The 18,341-nt window shown below is 52.6% G+C and overlaps 1 protein-coding gene and 1 non-coding gene across 5 annotated transcripts; one reads left to right on the top strand and one right to left on the bottom strand.

Annotated features, from left to right (window-relative positions):
- Nucleotides 1-176: 176 nt before the first annotated feature.
- On the bottom strand, nt 177-12,830 carry TRIM41 (tripartite motif containing 41). Of its 4 annotated transcripts, none has more exons than XR_012515329.1 (7): nt 11,264-12,830; nt 5,769-5,864; nt 3,067-3,297; nt 2,528-2,550; nt 2,201-2,328; nt 975-1,796; nt 177-616 (listed from the first exon to the last, which is right to left on the bottom strand). XR_012515329.1 is itself a non-coding variant. In XM_010332731.3 (7 exons), exons 1-7 carry the CDS (start codon nt 12,071-12,073, stop codon nt 566-568), a joined length of 1,521 nt encoding a protein of 506 aa, XP_010331033.1. In that variant the 5' UTR covers nt 12,074-12,830; the 3' UTR covers nt 177-565. The 4 variants fall into 4 exon arrangements, 3 of the variants coding, with proteins under 3 accessions (XP_010331033.1, XP_010331034.1, XP_003944799.1); XM_010332731.3 differs by having other exon boundaries at nt 1,615-1,796; XM_010332732.3 differs by having other exon boundaries at nt 1,621-1,796; nt 11,264-12,829.
- A 1,305-nt stretch (nt 12,831-14,135) lies between these two features.
- TRNAV-CAC (transfer RNA valine (anticodon CAC)) lies at nt 14,136-14,208 on the top strand. Its single transcript has one exon. It is a non-coding gene; the product is annotated as a tRNA-Val (tRNA).
- The last annotated feature ends 4,133 nt before the right edge of the window (nt 14,209-18,341 follow it).

Here is an 18,341-nt window from a genome sequence, read left to right as displayed (position 1 = left end):
ACATCTCTCAACGTTAGTAAATTAGGTAGGATATTAAAATGCGGAGCAGGGTCTACATCCCTGTTCATGGGTGATAACAGATGCAAAACATGCCTGAGTTCCGTGGCTTCTCGTTGGAGGGGTAGGGAAGGAAGAAATCCTGAGTCGTATCCTCATCTAAAGGAATGGACCTCACAAAAGAAGCAAATAAACATTTTATTTCCATAGCACCCCTTCCCTTTTCCCAAAGAACACGAGTTCACCTCAGCCATCAAAGCAGAGGGCAAAAGCTGGTAAGTGACCAGGCAAGGGGTTACTAGAAAAATAGATTATACCCAAGACTCCTCTTGGGGACCCAGACCCCTGTCTTCAGGCTCCTCTCAGGGCTTGCCAAGTGGAGGGAACGAAAGACAGGGAAAGGGACTGGAAGAAAAGCCAGGTCCGCTGAACAAAGGGGAGAGGAGCCTGGCACTGAGCAGACCTGGGTGGGGGCGAGGTGGCATAAGCTTTGCTCCTCAGTTGAGTGCTGGAGAAGGGAAAGGGGAAGAAATAATTTATTGGGCGATGTAATGGTGCGTGGTTTCAATCATGGCGACCATTCCAGATCTCTCTCAAGTGAAGCTAAATTCTGGCCGGTCTATGGAGGTAGAAATTGAGGACGGAAGGAAAGTTTAGAATCCCTCCTCCGCAAGAGAATAGACATTTATTACCCAGCTCTACCCTTTGGCCCAGCCTGCCTCCCCAAATGGCTTCCAAATCCCTCAGCTAAAATTTGCATCAGAAAATGGAACTGGAATGGGGACACTGTCTCGCCCAAACCCTCCAGCCTCAGAACTGATGTGCAGGTCGAAGAGCATGGATGAGGAAAAGGAAGTTAAGGAATGAAATTGCAATTTCCCCTCATCCCCTACTCAAATTCAGGTTCCAGGGCTGGGCTAGGCAGACAGGGAGAGAAGACCAGGCAGCTGTTCTCATTACCAGGGACCCATGCAGACCTGGTGGACAGACAGAGTAGGTGAGAGAAGGCTGAGCTGGAGGCCAGGAGGGTTCTTTAGGCTCCTAGAGGTAGAAGCAGGGGCCTGGGGTCAAGGGGGAGTGGGAAGCAACACTAAACAGTGGGAAGAGCCTTTTGAGCCCTCCAACTTACGGGCCACCCTCCTCCACCACCCGCCCCCCAAGTGCTGACCAGAGGGGCCCCTGCGGGTGGCAGGATGATCAAGGGCAGAGCTTGATGCGGGTGCCCTTGGAGAGCACCCGGAAGAAAGGAAAGACACGCTCGCCCAGGAATGCAGCCGAAAAGGTGTGCACGTGGGCTAGAGTCTCTGCGTTGTAGAAGCCCAGGCGCCCAGCTTCATAGTCCAAGTACACGCCAAAGCGCCGTGGTTTCTCACTGGGGCTCAGCAGCGTCTGTTCTGTTGAGCTCTGGGCCTGGTAGCGTTTGCCATTGGTGCCCACACACCACACTTCCCGCTGGAGCAGGGGCTGCTGGGGTAGGTGGAGCCGGCGACGGCGGTGGTGATGGCGTGAGGAACTGGCATCCCCGCTGCCCATGGAGGACCCCCCAGGGCCAACCTTTTCCTTATGATGGGTTGATTCACGGGCAGCGCCCACCGCCCAGCCCCGCCGCCCGCCCACCTCTACCTCCCAGTAGTGCCGGCCAGAGCGGAAGCCCTGGGCCCCCAGGACGCAGCAGTCGGCCGAGAAGCGCTTGGGATGGTCAGCAACCTCCTGCCGCCGCTCTGCCAGGCGGACCCCCCGGCGATCGGGGGACAGCATCAGGGCCGGGTGAGCCGTGTCAGGGTCCAGCGTCAGGTCCACTTGGGAGCGGGGAGGACAAATACGCCAGAGCTAGAGCCACCGTTCCCCTATCGGCCGCCAACTCCGCAGATTCGGCCTTTCCTGCCTCCTTCCTCTCTGAATCCAGCTCCCCGCAGCATCCCAGAGGCCAGCCTCAGATTCCAACAGGCTCCTTCCTGCTGCTCTTGTTCTCAGGATGCCCGACAGGTCTCCCCCTTGCCCCGGCTCTTCTTGCCACTCCGCCCCACCCCCACGCACCAGGCCTGCCTGGACTAGGACGCTCATGGCTTCAACCCTCAACCTCAGGTTACATCCTGCTCCACCTCAACCCCCACAGTGTCCCTGGGGCTCAACTTCCCTCAGGACCCAGTCTAGGGTCTATGAAGGGAAAGGCAAAGGAAGGTCCCGGAGGTGACCTCCCTACCTCTCGCAGCCTGACAGAACATCCGGCTCATTTTCCTCACGATGGCGTCCGTCAAGAAGTCATGGCTATGGGGTTGGCACGGGTCAGGGGACCAGACCTCTGGGGGCTGCAGCTGTACCTCTTCACACCTGGAGGAAGGGGACCGGGCAGGGGTGGGACTACGATATTCCCAGAGGGAAGAACAAAAGCTGAGGGGAAGGAGAGGAGGGTCCAGGAGGCAGAAACTCAGGTCCTAGGGAAGGAAGGAGGGGAAAGGGATACCCAAGAGAGGCAGGGACAGGGAACCAGATTCCACTGGGTCACAAAGGGTCAAGAGTGGGAACACACCTATTGAAAGTCTCCTTGATGTCCTGGGAATAAGAGAAACAGAAAGAGGGAGAGGGAGAAAGAGAGAAACAAAGTGTCAGCGGCATAGGGACAGCTTTCCCCAACCTCTAGCCAGAGACAACCTGAGCAGGAAGGGAGAGGCAGCACCCTCACAGCCTCAGCAAACATACATCATTTCAACCACCCCATGCCTCACCATACCCACTCGTCTCTTCCTGCTGTGAGCCCAGGAATACTGTCCTTTCCATAATGTGACTTGCTCACCTTTTTCGGGAAGTCATCGTCAAAAATCCTTTCCTCATCTGTCATTTAAACCTTTCCTACAACCGAATCTTTATGTTTTTCACCGGGTATAATCATCACACATAACCACATTCGACATTAACTCTATCTCCAGCTTTAAAAAATGTTTTTGGTCTTCAGGTTAAATCATTGTGGGTTCCTCCCAGTGAGAAGCAGCAGCTCTGGACAGGCGTTTGGTAAGCACTGCCTGACAGCCAACAAAGAATGCTAGGGGACAAGGAGGGGACAGTGCTTACCTGCAGCAGCCGGAGACCCCCCTGCTGGCTCCGCTCCTGGGCCTCAGCCAGCAGGCGGCTGAGCTGGGCGGCCTGCTCTGCGAGGCGACTGGCTGCGGCTCCCGCGCGTCCCAGCTGGGCTTCATGCATCTCTCGGAGACGCCGTTCCAGCCCTGCCTGCTCTTCAGCCAGAAACCGTGTCAGCCGCCCAAACTCTGAGGCCACTGCTGCCAGCTCTGACTTCATCTGGCTCTGGAATGGTGCAAAGGGGATGGCGGATACCACCTCAACACACAGGAAGATAACCTCCAGTTTCACAACTACCGCTTCTCACTGCGAGGCAAAAGAGCCCTATACTCCCCAGGTCAAAGAAAGTCCCAAAAAGGGGTTTCTCTCCTACCAGCCTTACTTCTCAGCTTTACCAGATGCCACCCCCTTGCTCCCAGCACACTGGTCCCAAACTCACCAACCTCTGCCTGGAACACTCCTCTCCACGTGGTCTAACTAACTTGACTCATCCTTCAGGCCCAACCTTAAATATTCCAAGAGAAGCCTTCCCTCTTCTCTAGATCTAAATCGGGACCATCCCCACAAATATCACTGTATCTCTTTGTGGCACACATAACATTGAAACGTTGGGCTGGGCGCAGTGGCTCATGCCTATAATCCCAGCACTTTGGAAGATCAAGGCAGGCAGATCATGAGGTCAGGAGATTGAGACCATCCTGGCCAACACAGTGAAACCCTGTCTCTACTAAAAATACAAAAAATTAGCTGGGTGTGGTGGCATGCACCTGTAGTGCTAGCTACTCAGGAGGCCGAGGCAGAAGAATCGCTTGAGCTCGGGAGAAGGAGGTTGCAGTGAGCTGAGATCATGCTGCCACTGCACTCCTGGGCGACAGAGCAAAACTGATACACACACACACACACACATACACACACAAACACACACGAAATACTGTGTTTACAATGACATATCCTTTAACTCCTTCCCCCCAGTGTATCATCAGCTCTCACTAGCAGGGACTAGGAACGTCTTTAGTTTGCCAAAGCGTCCTCAGACCCCGACACAGCAGCAACCAGAGTAGGCACTTGGTAAAAATTTTTTTTAATGAATAAATAAAAGAATTCAGGAATCAAGACATGAAGTGAGGGTCTTGACTCTACCATTAAACACAGTGACTTTAAGAAAGTCACCCAAAAGCCCTAGATCAGGATTCTGAAAAACTTTTTCTGTCAAGGTCCAGATAGTAAATATTTTTATGCTTTGTGGGCTAAGAGGCAAAAATTAAGGCTATAATGTAGACACCTAATATCCTGTAAAAGAAAAATCTCCTGCCCAGTCCCACCCCATTTGCCAAGAATGGGCCATGCTGGGTGGTGGGCATACTTTTCACCCAGTTACCATCAGCTGGAGCCACTGAATAACAGGCCAGAGTAGGGTCCTAACTGACCGGATGCGTGAGGGTTAACAGCTGCCACGGTCAGTTTCACTCTACCCCAGGGGCACACAAATCCTGTTACCTCTATACCCAGGAAAGCCCAGAAGTATCAACTTGAGCAGCTGGCCAGAAGCAGGATGGCATCCTACTCCCAGACGGATTCTAACATTCAGTGCCTAGCAGCCGCCAGCAGCACAGTCCCTCATGTCTAGGTGGCAGTGAGCATGGGCCCTGGACAGTGGCAAGGCCCAGGCACTGGCTGGGAAGGGAGAAGGGAAGAGGGACAGAAGGGGAGGTCTTGGCTTGGTCTATGAAGCTCACAGTGCCAGCCCACTCCAGCAGGGCCCGCTGGGTTTATGAAAACAGGCCGGGGGTGGGGGATGGAAAACTATCTTTTTTTTTTTTTTTTTTTTTTTGAGACGGAGTTTCGCTCTTGTTACCCAGGCTGGAGTGCAATGGCGCGATCTCGGCTCACCGCAACCTCCGCCTCCTGGGTTCAGGCAATTCTCCTGCCTCAGCCTCCTGAGTAGCTAGGATTACAGGCACGTGCCACCATGCCCAGCTAATTTTTTGTATTTTTAGTTGAGACGGGGTTTCACTATGTTGACCGGGATGGTCTCGATCTCTTGACCTCGTGATCCACCCGCCTCGGCCTCCCAAAGTGCTGGGATTACAGGCTTGAGCCACCGCGCCCGGCTGGAAAACTATCTTAAAGGCTCCTTGGAGAAGGGTGAGCAATAATTAAAAAAAAAAAAAAAAAAAGGAAGAAGTGCTGAGAAAACACTGGACTAGGAAACATTCAGTCTCTGCAATGCTAATATACACTAATTCCTGCCCCAGCTTAAAACACACTGGCCCCCTCCCGGGACGCATCCAGTATCCCAGGACAGAGTCGGGCTCATGCTCAGGGCTGCTCTGCCCACTGAGTACATTGATCCTGGGGCCGGCAGCTTCTCTGTTGGCTGCCATGTGAGTTTTGCTTTGCCCCCTTCAAGCTCTGGTGTCTGTGTAGAAAGCCTGCTCTGTAGCCTTGGGCCAGGGACCCAGCCCCTTCAATCCAGGCCTCAGTTTCCACTCCATTTTGGAACTCAAGAATGAACATGCCTACTGAGTCTCTAAGGCTCCCTCTCCTCAGCACCTAGGGAAAGCAGCTACCCCTCTCCCAGGCACTGGCTGTCCCCTCCTCGGGACCAAGTCAGCACTTGTGAGAGGGGCAGCACCACCTTCCTTGCCTCAACCACAGACAGTGCCCATCAGCCCCTGTCAAGGACATTCACTCACTTTCAGCTCTGTCACTCGCCTCTCCTCCCTGGCCTTCATCTTCTGCACAGCCTCCAGGTGCTTCCTCAGTGGTTCCACGTGCCCCTGCAGTTTGGCCTGAGGAAACAGAAAAGTGGGGGCTGGGAGAGGCACCTGCCTCTTCAGAGCTCACCTCTGCAATCCTCCCTACAGCAAGCTGGGCCTCAAAGCCCGATCCCTACCCACTCAGTGGGTGTCCAGTACCCTACTCCTCCTCCACTTTCTTCTTTCAGGTGACAAAAGCCTCCAATCCCCTCTGTGCAAGTTTGTAGAGGCCCTGTGTATTCTCTAAAGCTAGGAGCCTCAAAACTAGACAGCCCCCACACTCACAGCTGAGGAGGAAGTAGCTTGAACCCTGTACCAGTCTCTCCAAGAGTGCTGTTACTTTTGGTACCTGGCCCCTTCACAGGCCATCTTCCCCAGACCTTTTCTCTTCAATCCTTTTCTAATGATTTTCTGCCTATGCTAAAAACCCTTCCATGGTTCTCTGCCAACTTCCAAAACATTGATCCCGCACTTCTAGCCTCACCTCTACACTCAACGCCTTCCACACAGACTCTTAAGAGGTTTGGCCACATGGAATTACTTGTCATTTCCTGAGTATATTTCCACGTGAGTCCCTCTGTCTGAGACTGCCTTTCCCCACTTGGCCCAAGGTATTCTTCCTTTGAAACACAGCTCCCTGAAAATGGCCCTGATCCTCCCCACCCCCAACTTCCCTGTGATCCCAAGAAATATCTAATACATTACTTCCCAGGGCACCAATAATTGACAGGTGTGCCTCCTCCAGGACACTGTGGAGTCCCTCCCCACACTTGACTTATTTCAATTTCTATGGTTCTGCTCATGTGTTTTCTCTCCTGCTCACTTACTTGCTAAATGGGACACAAAGACAAAACCCCTCTTCCAAAGGTTGTAACTGTCACAGCCAACTGGCACACGAGCTCTGTGTTTCCACATTTTGTAGTCAAATCTTTTTCTTTAAAGGGCTGTTAGCTGGGCCGGGTGTGGTGGCTCACACCTGTAATCCCAGCACTTTGGGAGGCTAAGGCAAGTGGATCACGAAGTCGGGAGATCAAGACCATCCTGGCCAACATGGTGAAACCCCATCTCTACTAAAAATATTTTAAAAAATGAGCCCGGCATGGTGGCTTATGCCTGTAGTCCCAGCTATTCGGGAGGCTGAGGCAGGAGAAATCCCTTGAACCCGGGAGGCAGAGGTTGCAGTGAGCTGAGATCTCGCCATTGCACTCCAGCCTAGGCAACAGAGCAAGACTCTATGTCAAAAAAATTTAAAACAAAATAAATAAGTAAATAAAAATAAAGAGCTGTTAGCCCAGAACGAGTGGAATAAGCCCTACCTATTTGCTCTTTCCTTTTTTATGTTTTCTACTAGCCTTGCTCTCTCCTTTTCTTTGAGAGATAATATAGGGTAGGAGAGCCCAAGCCTACACTCCGATCAGGACCAGAATGAAATGAAGTGATCTCAGACAAGTCACACTTTCAGTTTCCTCAGCTTCAAATAAGAGAACATACCTCAAGGATAGTACACTTAGTGCATGCACTGCCTGGCATGTAGCAAAAGACCAGTAAATGTTACCTATCTAATATTTGCTACTTATAGCTTCAACTGCCGGTGACATCCTGATAATGACCCCTGAACTAAAGAGGTTACCAAGCCGGAGTACAAACGGCAGTTGTTGCACAGAATAAGTGGTTGGAGACAAAATTATAGCAATAATGGAATTAGTCAACTCATAACATGAAAACAGCATAAACTAGACAACATTTGGCCTTCTAACTTTCTACTTTTCTACAGTAGTCAATAATTTCTCCATTCATTCAGAATTTATAATGCTTAAATTTACCACTTAGTGTTTTGTTTTGTTTTTTTTGAGACAGAGTTGCTCTATGGCCTAGACTGCTCTATCGCAGCAGCGCCAGCTGGGCTCACTGCGACTTCATCTCCGCGCGCTGCGACTTCCATCTACCGGGTTCAAGACATTCTCCTGCCTCAGCCTCCCAAGTAGCTTGGATTAAAGGTGCCTGCAACCACATCCGGCTAATTTTTGTATTTATAGTAGAGACGGGGTTTCACCATGTTGGCCAGGCTAGTCTCGAACTGCCTACCTCTGTCTCCCAAAGTACCGGGATAACAGGCATGAACCATCGTGACTGGCCCCTAAATTGTTGCCAAAACCAAAATTCATAAGCACAAATTAAAATAGATTTTTTTTTTTTTTTTTTAGACAGTCTTGCTGTGTCGCCCAGGCTGGAGTGCAGTGGCATGCTCCTGGCTCACTGCAATCTCCACCTCCCGGGTTCAAGGGATTCTCTTGCCTCAGCCTTCCAAACAGCTGGGATGACAGTGGCACACCACCATGTCTGGCTAATTTTGTATGTTTAGTAGAGACAGGATTTCACCACGTTGGCCAGGCTGGTCTCGAACTCCTGACTTCACGTCATCCACCCTCTTTGACATCCCAAAGTGCTGGGATTACAAGTGTGAGCCACTGCACCCAGCCAGTTTAAAAGAAATTTTTTTCCTTTTTGAGATGAAGTTTCACTCTTGGTGCCCAGACTGGAGTGTAACGGCACGATCACTGCTCACCGCAACGTCAGGCTCCCGGGTTAAGGCAATTCTCCAGCCTCAGCCTCTCAAGTAGCTGGGATTACAGGCATGCGCCACCATGCCTGGCTAATTTTTCATTTTTAGTAGAGATGGGGTTTTTTCACATTGGTCAGGCTGGTCTCGAACTCCTGACCTCAGGTTGTCCTCCCGCCTTGGCCTCCCAAAGTGCTGGGATTACAGGTGTGAGCTACCGGACTCAGCTCTTCGAGAGGTATTTTCAAAAACATTTAACTGTCAGCCAGACACAGTGGTACACACCTGTAATGCCAGCACTTTGGGGGGCCAAAATGGGAAGACTGCTTAAGGCCAATAGTTCAAGACCAGCCTGAGCAACACGGCGAGACCCTGTCTCTACAAAAATAAAAATAAAAAAAATTAGCTGGGCATGATGGCACATAACTGCAGGCCCAGCTACTATACTACTAATCAGGATCACCTGAGCCCAGAAGGTTAAGGCTGCAGTGAGCTATGATCATGCCACTGCACTCCAGCCTGGCCACAGAGCAAGACCCTATCTCAAAAAAAAGGTAACTGTTCAGGAATTATGTTTACATATTATTTGTGTATTATTACCTATTTAGCAAAAAAATATTTTTACAAAACAACACTGTGCCAAACTAATGTCGGTTACTGCATGTACTGCATGTACATACCTGAAAATAAATGACCCACTTGTAAAACAGCCTATTAAGTCAGAAAGGGAATCACCCAAATTAGTTCTACACAATTAAACTATGTATTTACATGTACTCATCATTGAATGTCAGATTAAATATGTGTATACAGCCTCCCAAACTGCAGAGCCCAGTAAACAGATCAAGAAAAGAGATTATGACTTTTTTAATTCCTCACCTACTTCAGGACCTAATACGGGATTTCAGGCAGCTGGCATTCAACAGATTTGGCTAATACAAATTAAAATCCAGTTTCAGAAGCTCTTTGGAGGAGTCCTATAGGGGGAGGTGAAAGAGAAAGGGTGGAATGCCCATGGATAGTTTGGCCTGGGGTTCCCGTAGAGACGACGACCACACATGACATGATGGGTATGATTAATTAGGAACTGACGAGCTATAAAGGAGCTCACAATCTCTGCTAAAAATGTAGGGCTTCACAGGTAGGCAATGTCACCAACGCAGTGATTCCCACGGTAGACCGGGCTTTTTAAAGATACTCTCCTACTCACTGAGAAACTCTAGTGGCAGGACCCACTGTACTTCTGAAAACTTCCCCTAGTAATTCCAACAATCAGGCAGGTTTAACAACAATCACTGTGTGGCCAGGCGCAGTGGCTCATGCCTGTAATGTCAGCACTTTGGGAGGCTGAGGCGGGCGGATCACCTGACGTCAGGGGTTCAAGACCAGCCTGGCCAACATGGTGAAACCCCATCTCTACTGAAAAATACGAAAATCAGCCAGGTGTGGTAGCGGGCACCTGTAATCCCAGATACTCAGGAGGCTGAGGCAGGAGAGTCAATTGAGCTCAGGAGGTGGAAGGTGAAGTGAGCCGAGATTATGCCACTGCACTTCAGCCTGGGCAACAGAGATTCCGTCTTGAAAAATGAAAAACAAACAAACAATCACTGTGTGGAAGGAATTGTTACTTTTGATGAAGTTAGGTATGTTTGTCTAGCTGTAGCACTCAGAGCTGAGACGCCCCAGGCACATTACTCTAAATTTGGGGTAACAAAAATAACACCTAAACAAAGTTATAGTAGGAATCAGGAAAAGGTGTAAAAATGTGAGTCATAAAACAAAAAAGCTCTGTGCAGACCACACAGAGGCTACCGTCTCCTCCTCCTGGTCCCACTGCTTCAAACCCACCCAGGCCTTCACTAAGCAGTGCTCTGTGCTGGGGGCCTTGCAGACAAATCTCCTTTACCTATGTCCAAAGAAGAGTCAGAATGAGAAGTAGGGGACAAGATATTAGCCAAACTAGAATCAAACTCCAAGAAAGTCGCCCATCAGAAAAGTCAAACAACAGACATCCAAATGGTGGTGGCATTTTTAGTACACACCAGGGGAAGGGAAGGTAAATAACCAAGTCAATCATCCCTAAAGCTCTGTGGCTCTCTGTATAGTACTTAAAACCTCTCTGACTTTGTTTCCAAATCTATAAAATGGGAATGGGAAACCTATCAAACTTACAGTGTTGTTTGGGTTTTAATGAGACAGTCCATGACAAGTGCCCAGTACCATGCCCGGTATACATACAAATGTCCAGTGAATTAGTCACTATCGATCCTGGAGAAATTAAAGTTCAAAGACACTCAAGACACTTAACCTAGATTTGACAGTGAAATGTGCAGAGCCAGGTCTTCTGACTGAAAAGCTCCTCTTTTCTAGTCAGTACATAAGACTGGCACAGAACCAACGAAAGTCCTTGAGGGCAGAACCCAGCCATATTGTGGTGGGCGCAGAACCCATTGGGAGGCCCGCGCAGGGCATTTGGCTCTGACACTGAATACTAGCAGTCATCTCTGTATTCTGCTTTTGAGCCTTTCATTGCTCTTTGAAGCCCCCAGTTCTTTCCATCTCTAAGTGTTTCTGTCAAGGATAGACTTAAGACTCACCCGAAAGAAAACGAGGCTGCTGGTAAAGCCCTAGGGACCTGATCTGGCATTACCCGCTTTGCTCCATTTGAGGAAGCCGCCATTCCCTGGTGGTCTTCACTGCATCTGCTCGGTATACAGGATCCTTCTCATTCTAACCCACCCTGGTGGCAGTAAGTGCTTAGATAAGCAAACTCAGCTCCCCGGTACCATCAGGGTCTTTGGTGGATGAAGAGATGTTTCCTTTTCCCAGCTCCCCTTACTAAACTCCCATCTTCTCTCTGTGCTCCTCTCACCTTATACTCCTGCACCACCTCCTCCAATGGCAGCACGCTGTGCTGCTTGTGGCTCCTGGATTCTCGGCACACCACACAGATGGCCTCTTCGTCTACCTCGCAGAAGAGCTTCAGGGCTTCTTGGTGTTTGGGACAGATACCCTGATCGGTTGCGCGGCTCCCTCGACCAGGGGTCGGGTGCATCTGCCGAATCACCTGGACCATGTTGGCCAGTTGCAGGTTGGGGCGGAAGCTCCGCCGAGGAAAGCTCTTTCGGCACTGGGGGCACGTGAAGCACCGCCGCGGGGCCGGCGGTGGGGGCAGCGGGGTGACGGGCTCCAGCTCCTCCTCCTCGTCCTCCTCCAGCACGTCCTCCTCGTCCTCCTCGTCCTCCCCTCTAAGGTCGTCCTCCATGTCCCCCAAGTAGTAGTCCAGGCCCTCCTCCTCCTCCTCCTCCTCCCACACGTAGTCCACGTTGTCCCAGCCGGACCTGCCCATGCCACTGCTCCAAAACGCACCCTCTTCCTCCTCCTCGACCTCCTCCTCCATGTCACCCTCGTAGTCTTCGTCCCGCATGGGGGTATCCCACCCTGCGCCGGCCCCCACGGCCTCCACTTCCTCTTCCTCTCCGTCTTCCTCCTCCTCCTCCCGATCTAAGTCCTCCCTGTCCTCCTCCTCCTCCCCACCCCACAGCTGGGTTACACACACTCGGCAGAAGTTGTGCCCGCAGCCGATGGACACGGGGTCCGTGAAGTAATCGAGGCAGATGGCGCACACCGCCTCCTCCTGAAGGGTCTGCACAGGGTTGGGTGTCATGGCAACGGCAGCCATCTTAGCGTCCAGCCAGCCGGTGTCGAGGTGCGGCGGGGGGGCGGGGGGCGGGGGGTCTTCCCCCACCGACGCCAGGGCGACCCGGCCCCACCCCCGGCCCTCCCCCTCCACACCTGGCCCCAAGAGCAGCCAGAGACACGTCCCCCAGACAACCCACTCCGCCGCACGGAGTTCCCTACTCCCGAACGACAACCGTGTCTCAGCGAGGGGAGGGGATGGGACGGAGCTGGGCGCCACCTTCAAGTCCCTCAGGTGGCTCTGAGTGCAAATCTGCCCCAATGCTCCCTTGGACGCCTCAGAAACCCCCGCCCCTCCTCACTTCCTGGCCCCGCCCCTAGCTTCCGGCCTCCTTCCAAACACTTCCGGCGTCTGCACACCACCCAAGTTCGCGACTTCCCTCCGCTGTCCAGCTACTCCCCGTTTTTCCCCCCGGGGCCCCAAGACGACAGGAAACGGCGAGGAGACGCTCTAGCCCGCACTCGAGAACAGGGCGGGAGGGCTAGGACGTTGGAGGCCCACGTCTCTGCGGTGCAGGGCCGCGGCGAAAGCAGAGAGAACAGAGGAACCGCCTACCCCCATCCCCGGCCGCTGGGGAGAAACTTCGGGGGACGGAGGGAGCGCTTGGTGGCCGCCTGCTTTCGGTGCTATGGCAGCATCGGCCCGGCGCCATCCTACCCACCCGGCACAGCCGACTGCTGCCGGTACTCCCCACGGCCGATGCCGGAAGCGAGGGGGCGGGCCCGCGGAGCGCTCTGAAGTACTTCCGGCCCTTCTAGGCAGACGACTTTGTGGTGGAGGACTCAGGGGGTCGTCCGGGTCGGACTTGGGGGCGGGGCCTGAGAAAGCGCGGCGAGGGTTGGGCCGCAGACGCCCCACCCTTCCAACTGTGCTCTGCGTTCCGCGTCCAGCGCGGAAATCGCTAACCCAGCGCCGTCTCCTGGTTGGGATGAATTTCCCTAACTGCCCAGCAGTAAAGAAGTGGTGACGGGCCGGGCGCGGTGGCTCAGGCCTGTCATCCCAGCACTTTGGGAGGCCGAGGCGGGTGGATCACGAGGTCGACAGATCGAGACCATCCTGCTCAACACGGTGAAACCCCGTGTCTGCTAAAAATACAAAACATTAGCTGGGCATGGTGGCGCGTGCCTGTAATCCCAGCTACTCAGGAGGCTGAGGCAGGAGAATTGCCTGAACCCAGGAGGCGGAGGTCGCGGTGAGCCGAGATCGCGCCATTGCACTCCAGCCTGGGTAACAAGAGCGAAACTCCGTCTCAAAAAAAGAAAAAGTGGTGACGAATCATTACACGTACATTCTCACAGCATCCCTCCGAAAATAGATGCTTTGTGCAGTCGAAATACTATTTGATGCTTAGATAGCTCTTTAAATTTTACTTTTTCGAGACAAAGTGTTGCTCTGTCGCCCAGGCTGGAGTGCAGTGGTGCGATCTCGGCTCAGCGCACCCCCCGCCTCCCGGGTTCAAGCGCTTCTTCTGCCTGAGCCTCCCGAGTAGCGGGGATCACAGGCACGCGCCACCACGGCCGATTCATTTTTGTCTTCTTAGCAGAGATGGGGAGTCCACCGTGTTGGCCAGGCTGGTCTTGAACTTCGTACCTCGTGATCCGCCCACCTCGGCCTCCCAATGTGCTGGGCTTACAGGCGTGGGCCGCCGCGCTCGGACGTCGGGTTTATTTTTACAGGGACTGTCGATGTCGGTAGTACCCAAGTCCGTAAACGGACGCGGGCCGCGGTGTACGCGCAGGATCTCGGCGGGTGTCGGGCTCGGCGCGGCGCCAGGGCCCGCGAGGCGGCGCGCGGGGAAACGCCGGGCGGCTGTCGTGCTTCCTGCGGGCTCGCTCGGGCTCTGCGGACGTCAGAGCGGAGGCACCGGCACCGCGAACCCGCGCGGGCCAGCCGCGGCCCGTGCCGCGGTGGGGGAGTCCGGCCCGGAGCCGGGTCGCCGCCGCGCGGCTGGCCCCCGCCCGGGCCCCGATCCGCCCTCGGAGCGCGCCGGCCGCGCGGTCACGTGCGCCTTCAGGACGACGCCTGCGCGCCGGTGCCCAGGGAGGTTTCCGTAGTGTAGTGGTTATCACGTTCGCCTCACACGCGAAAGGTCCCCGGTTCGAAACCGGGCGGAAACAGCTGCTTTTTGGTCTGGCCAAGAGAACCCCTCTCCCGAGTTCGGCCTCGCCTGGAAGGAAGGATCTGTGTGTGTTCCGGCTTTTCGGAGGAACAGGGACTGAAGCAAAACTGAGGGAAAGCCCGACGCAGAGCAGGCCCTTAATAAATGCTCGCAATGTGTGTTCAGGTCTTGCACCTTATCTAATCTCTTGCTTTTCCTTTCTGAAGCCCATGCAGCTGCCACATGTAAAGGAATGCGTAGATTTCAGATCCTTGTCTCTGGGACCTAGAACACAGCCAGGCGCGGGCTTCTTAGTATTTGTATAGTGGGAACGTACAAACATTGAAGGTAAGGTCAGTCTTCCGAGACGAAGAACATCAACACACCTGCCTGGCTTGCTAAGTCGGTAGAGCATGGGACTCTTTTTTTTTTTTTTTTTTTTTGAGACGGAGTTTCGCTCTTGTTACCCAGGCTGGAGTGCAATGGCGCGATCTCGGCTCACCGCGACCTCCGCCTCCTGGGTTCAGGCAATTCTCCTGCCTCAGCCTCCCGAGTAGCTGGGATGACAGGCACGCGCCACCATGCCCAGCTAATTTTTTGTATTTTTAGTAGAGACGGGGTTTCACCATGTTGACCAGGATGGTCTCGATCTCTTGACCTCGTGATCCACCCGCCTCGGCCTCCCAAAGTGCTGGGATTACAGGCTTGAGCCACCGCGCCCGGCCCCGAGCATGGGACTCTTAATCTCAGGGTTGTGGGTTTGAGCCCCACGTTGGGTGGAGTGTCTTTTGGAAAGATTAGGGCAAGCTGTGTTACATAAATGCAGCAATGGACGAAGATCTGGTGGGTAGCGGATTCATCAACGGTGGGTGCTAGAGCTTGGGCTTACCCGGTGTGCTGAAGGCCTTGAGAAGAATTCTCACCACCTTTGCACCCTTGCTAACTCTCGGTGAGAGGCGGGTACCTGCAAACCAATTCCTGCCGGCCGGCACCGTGACCTATGGTGCATGCGTGATGCTTTGCTGTAGTCCACGCACCCGCGGGCAGCACGTATTAGGTATTTTCTCTTTACCAGACGCCCTGCCCTAGTGCCGGAGACTTGATGTGGTTTACCGAAACTAGGGTGAGACCACAGGACGGCCCCCGGCATTGGTGAGTGTCAAAACCTATCTGATTCACTGCCACTTTACTAGGAGATTTAGCGGTTAGGATTCGCCCTTTGCCTCATTGCGACCTGCTTTTGACTCCCTATCAAGAAAGGTGCTTCGTGTAATTCGAGACACTTGTCTTCAGTATATTGTCTTTTATGCTCTTGATTTTAAGAGCCTGTTTTTGTGAGATGTTGCCCCACACATACCAGCCTCCACGTTTTCCCCGAACATAAAGAAAGGTAAAAACGGGCCATGCGCAGTGGCTCATGCCTGTGATCCCAATACCTTGGTAAGCCAAGGCGAGAGGATCGCTTGAGCCCAGTATGGCCTTGAACTCCTGGGCAACATAATGAGATTCGCATCTATGCCAAGAAAAACTGTGTTGACCGTTCCATAGTCCTGCAAATGTGGCCCGTTTTATATTTTTAAGCTGTGGAAGTCTCTGCATGCACACCACACGACAAGAGAAGTCTGTCGATCATAGAAAGCTGGCTTAAATTCGCTGAGCAAAAGGTAGCATCGTCTTCTGTCTCAGACGTGTGTCAAGGGGGGGATTTAGGAGCGTTATGTAGTCCGTGAGGGCGGTCTGGGCAGAAGTTGGTCAGAATTTGTAAATAGGTAGCGTCGCTAGTGCAATCCTAGCACTTGACTTTCTGGGGCTGTGGTCTTGGAACATCAGGGAGAGTCTCAACAAGCTGGTGTTCAAATGAGTTTGAAGTTTGACATTTCACCTTGCACAAACGCTTTCGGATTCTTTCGCAGAGTGTGGTTTCAGGATTATTTCTTACCACCTTCACTGGGACTGGAAAACATTCTTAAAGGATTCTGGCTTTTTAATTAAAGTGGACATGAAGTGGGCAGGCTTCTCTTCTTTATCCCCCAGCAAGCCGAGGGAACGTCCGCTAGAGCTTTTTGCTGCAATTCCTGCTCTCTCTCCTCTCCACCCTTCCACCTATCCAAGCCTAGGCCAGGTTTGAGATGCCGTGCCAGGCAAGTGACCCACGCTGCTCTGGGCACGAAGGCGGCAAGCGTTCAACAGGTAGAGGAGCATGATAAACACATGGAACCTGGTGGGATCTCCGGTCTCCCCCACCAAGGCCTGTGGTGATGGAGCTTGAGGAGATCGAGGCACCACTCTGATTTCTATTCCAGGAGGTTCCTTCAGGGATGGTGCAAACAGGGACTATGAGGGGGAGTAAGACTGTCCGGGACAGGGACTGGAAGGACACAGGCCTGGTCCACACAGGAGGCGGCCAGAGGGAGACGCAGCTGAAGGAGCGGATGCAGAGTCTGCGGCGGAGGTAGGTGGGGTGGTTCCACAACCGAGGTCACAGACTTGAGGATGCCAGAGGGAAGGGGAGAAAAAAACAGTGACTTAGGTCTCGAACAGATTAGTCATGAGATGCTGCCAGACAGCTAGAAAAGCTGCCGAAGACACGCGTGGATCTGAAGCTTGGGAGAACAGTTCTTGCTGGAACCAGAGACAGAGCTAAGGAGTGGGTCCTGCTGCAAGCCGATGTGACGCTCGGAGTTGGGCTGGGAGAACAGCTGAGGCGGAGGGCGCCCACAGTGCAAGGAAGGAGATTGGCAGGGTCCGGTCCGGCACACGGTCTCCTCGGAGAAGGTGGATTGGGCCACCTGGAGGCCCGTGGTGACCTTGACCGCCTCGAGGTCACAGAGGCAGCAAGGATCCCTGTTCAACAGGACTGCGCCTCCCTTCCAAACTCTCCAGGCATTTGGAAATTAGGCGTCGGCGGCGGAAAAACATCTTACAATATTAGGCAATCGCTACTACTTTTAAATTTGCATATATGCAAATCTCTATACGACCAGCGTTAAGCTTCGGTCCAACTCTGTACATACCTTGGATGCTAGGATTGGCGAGTTTTATTTTTATTTTATTTTTTCTTATTTTTGGAAACGGAGTCTTGCTCTGTCCCCTAGGCTGGAGTGCAATGGCGCGATCTCATCTCACTGCACCCTCCGCCTCCCGGGTTCAAGCGATTCTCCTCTCTCAGCCCACCAACTAGCTGGGACTACAGGCGCACGCCGCCACGACGGGCTAATCTTTTGTATTTTAGTAGAAACAGAGTTTCACCGTGTTGCCCAGACTGATCTCGAACTCCTGAGCTCAGGCAATCCGCCCGCCTCACCTCCAAAGTGCTGGGATTACAGGCGTGAGCCACCGTGCCTGGCTGGCAAGTTTTAATTTTATTAAAATACCTAAAATTTTTCATCGAACTTTTAAAATGCAATAAAAATTTCAGATTTATCTTCAACAACTGACTTAAAACTCTGATATTCATTAATGTATATTTGCTCTTCATTGTAATAATTATGCATAATTCATAGAAATGAAAGGACAAAATAATTTCATTTCATTTATTTATTTATTGAGACAGAGTCTCACTCTGTCGCCAGGGGCCAGGTTGGAGTGCGGTGGTGCGATTTCCGCTCGCTGCAACCTCCGCCTCCCGGGTTCAAGCAACTCTCCTGCCTCAGCCTCCCTAATAGCTGGGACTACAGACCCACACCACCATGCCCAGCTAATTTTTGTATTTTAGTGGAGACGGGGTTTCACTATGTTGACCAGGATGGTTTCAATCTCTTGACCTCGTGATCCACCCGCCTCGGCCTCCCGAAGTGTTGGGATTACAGGCTTGAGCCACCGCGCCCGGCCCATTTTGCCTTTTTAAATAAACTCTTTGTCATTACTGTCGATAAGGCACAAATCATGTGAAAATTAAAACCTCGGGCTGTCTTTCCTGGAAGACAAGGAAGCAGTGTGGAAGCATATCCGAAGGCACATGTGCCTTTCCTCCTGTAATACTCGCTAGTTTTTTCTTTTGTTTTGTTTTGCTTTAATTGCTGGACGTGACTGGGGTACCCTTAGAGGTCACACTTTACAGTTTGACAAACACCACTACGCAGAGCTACAAGAAGACTGGTATTCCGGGGAAGAATGGGTCTCAGAGCCCTGACTCAGTTGGTGAAGCCGACA

The sequence above is a fragment of the Saimiri boliviensis genome, chromosome 20 (assembly GCF_048565385.1).
Source record: "Saimiri boliviensis isolate mSaiBol1 chromosome 20, mSaiBol1.pri, whole genome shotgun sequence".
Lineage (NCBI taxonomy): Eukaryota > Metazoa > Chordata > Mammalia > Primates > Cebidae > Saimiri > Saimiri boliviensis.
Note: the sequence above shows the minus strand (reverse complement) of the source record. Positions and strands in the feature narration are given on the sequence as shown.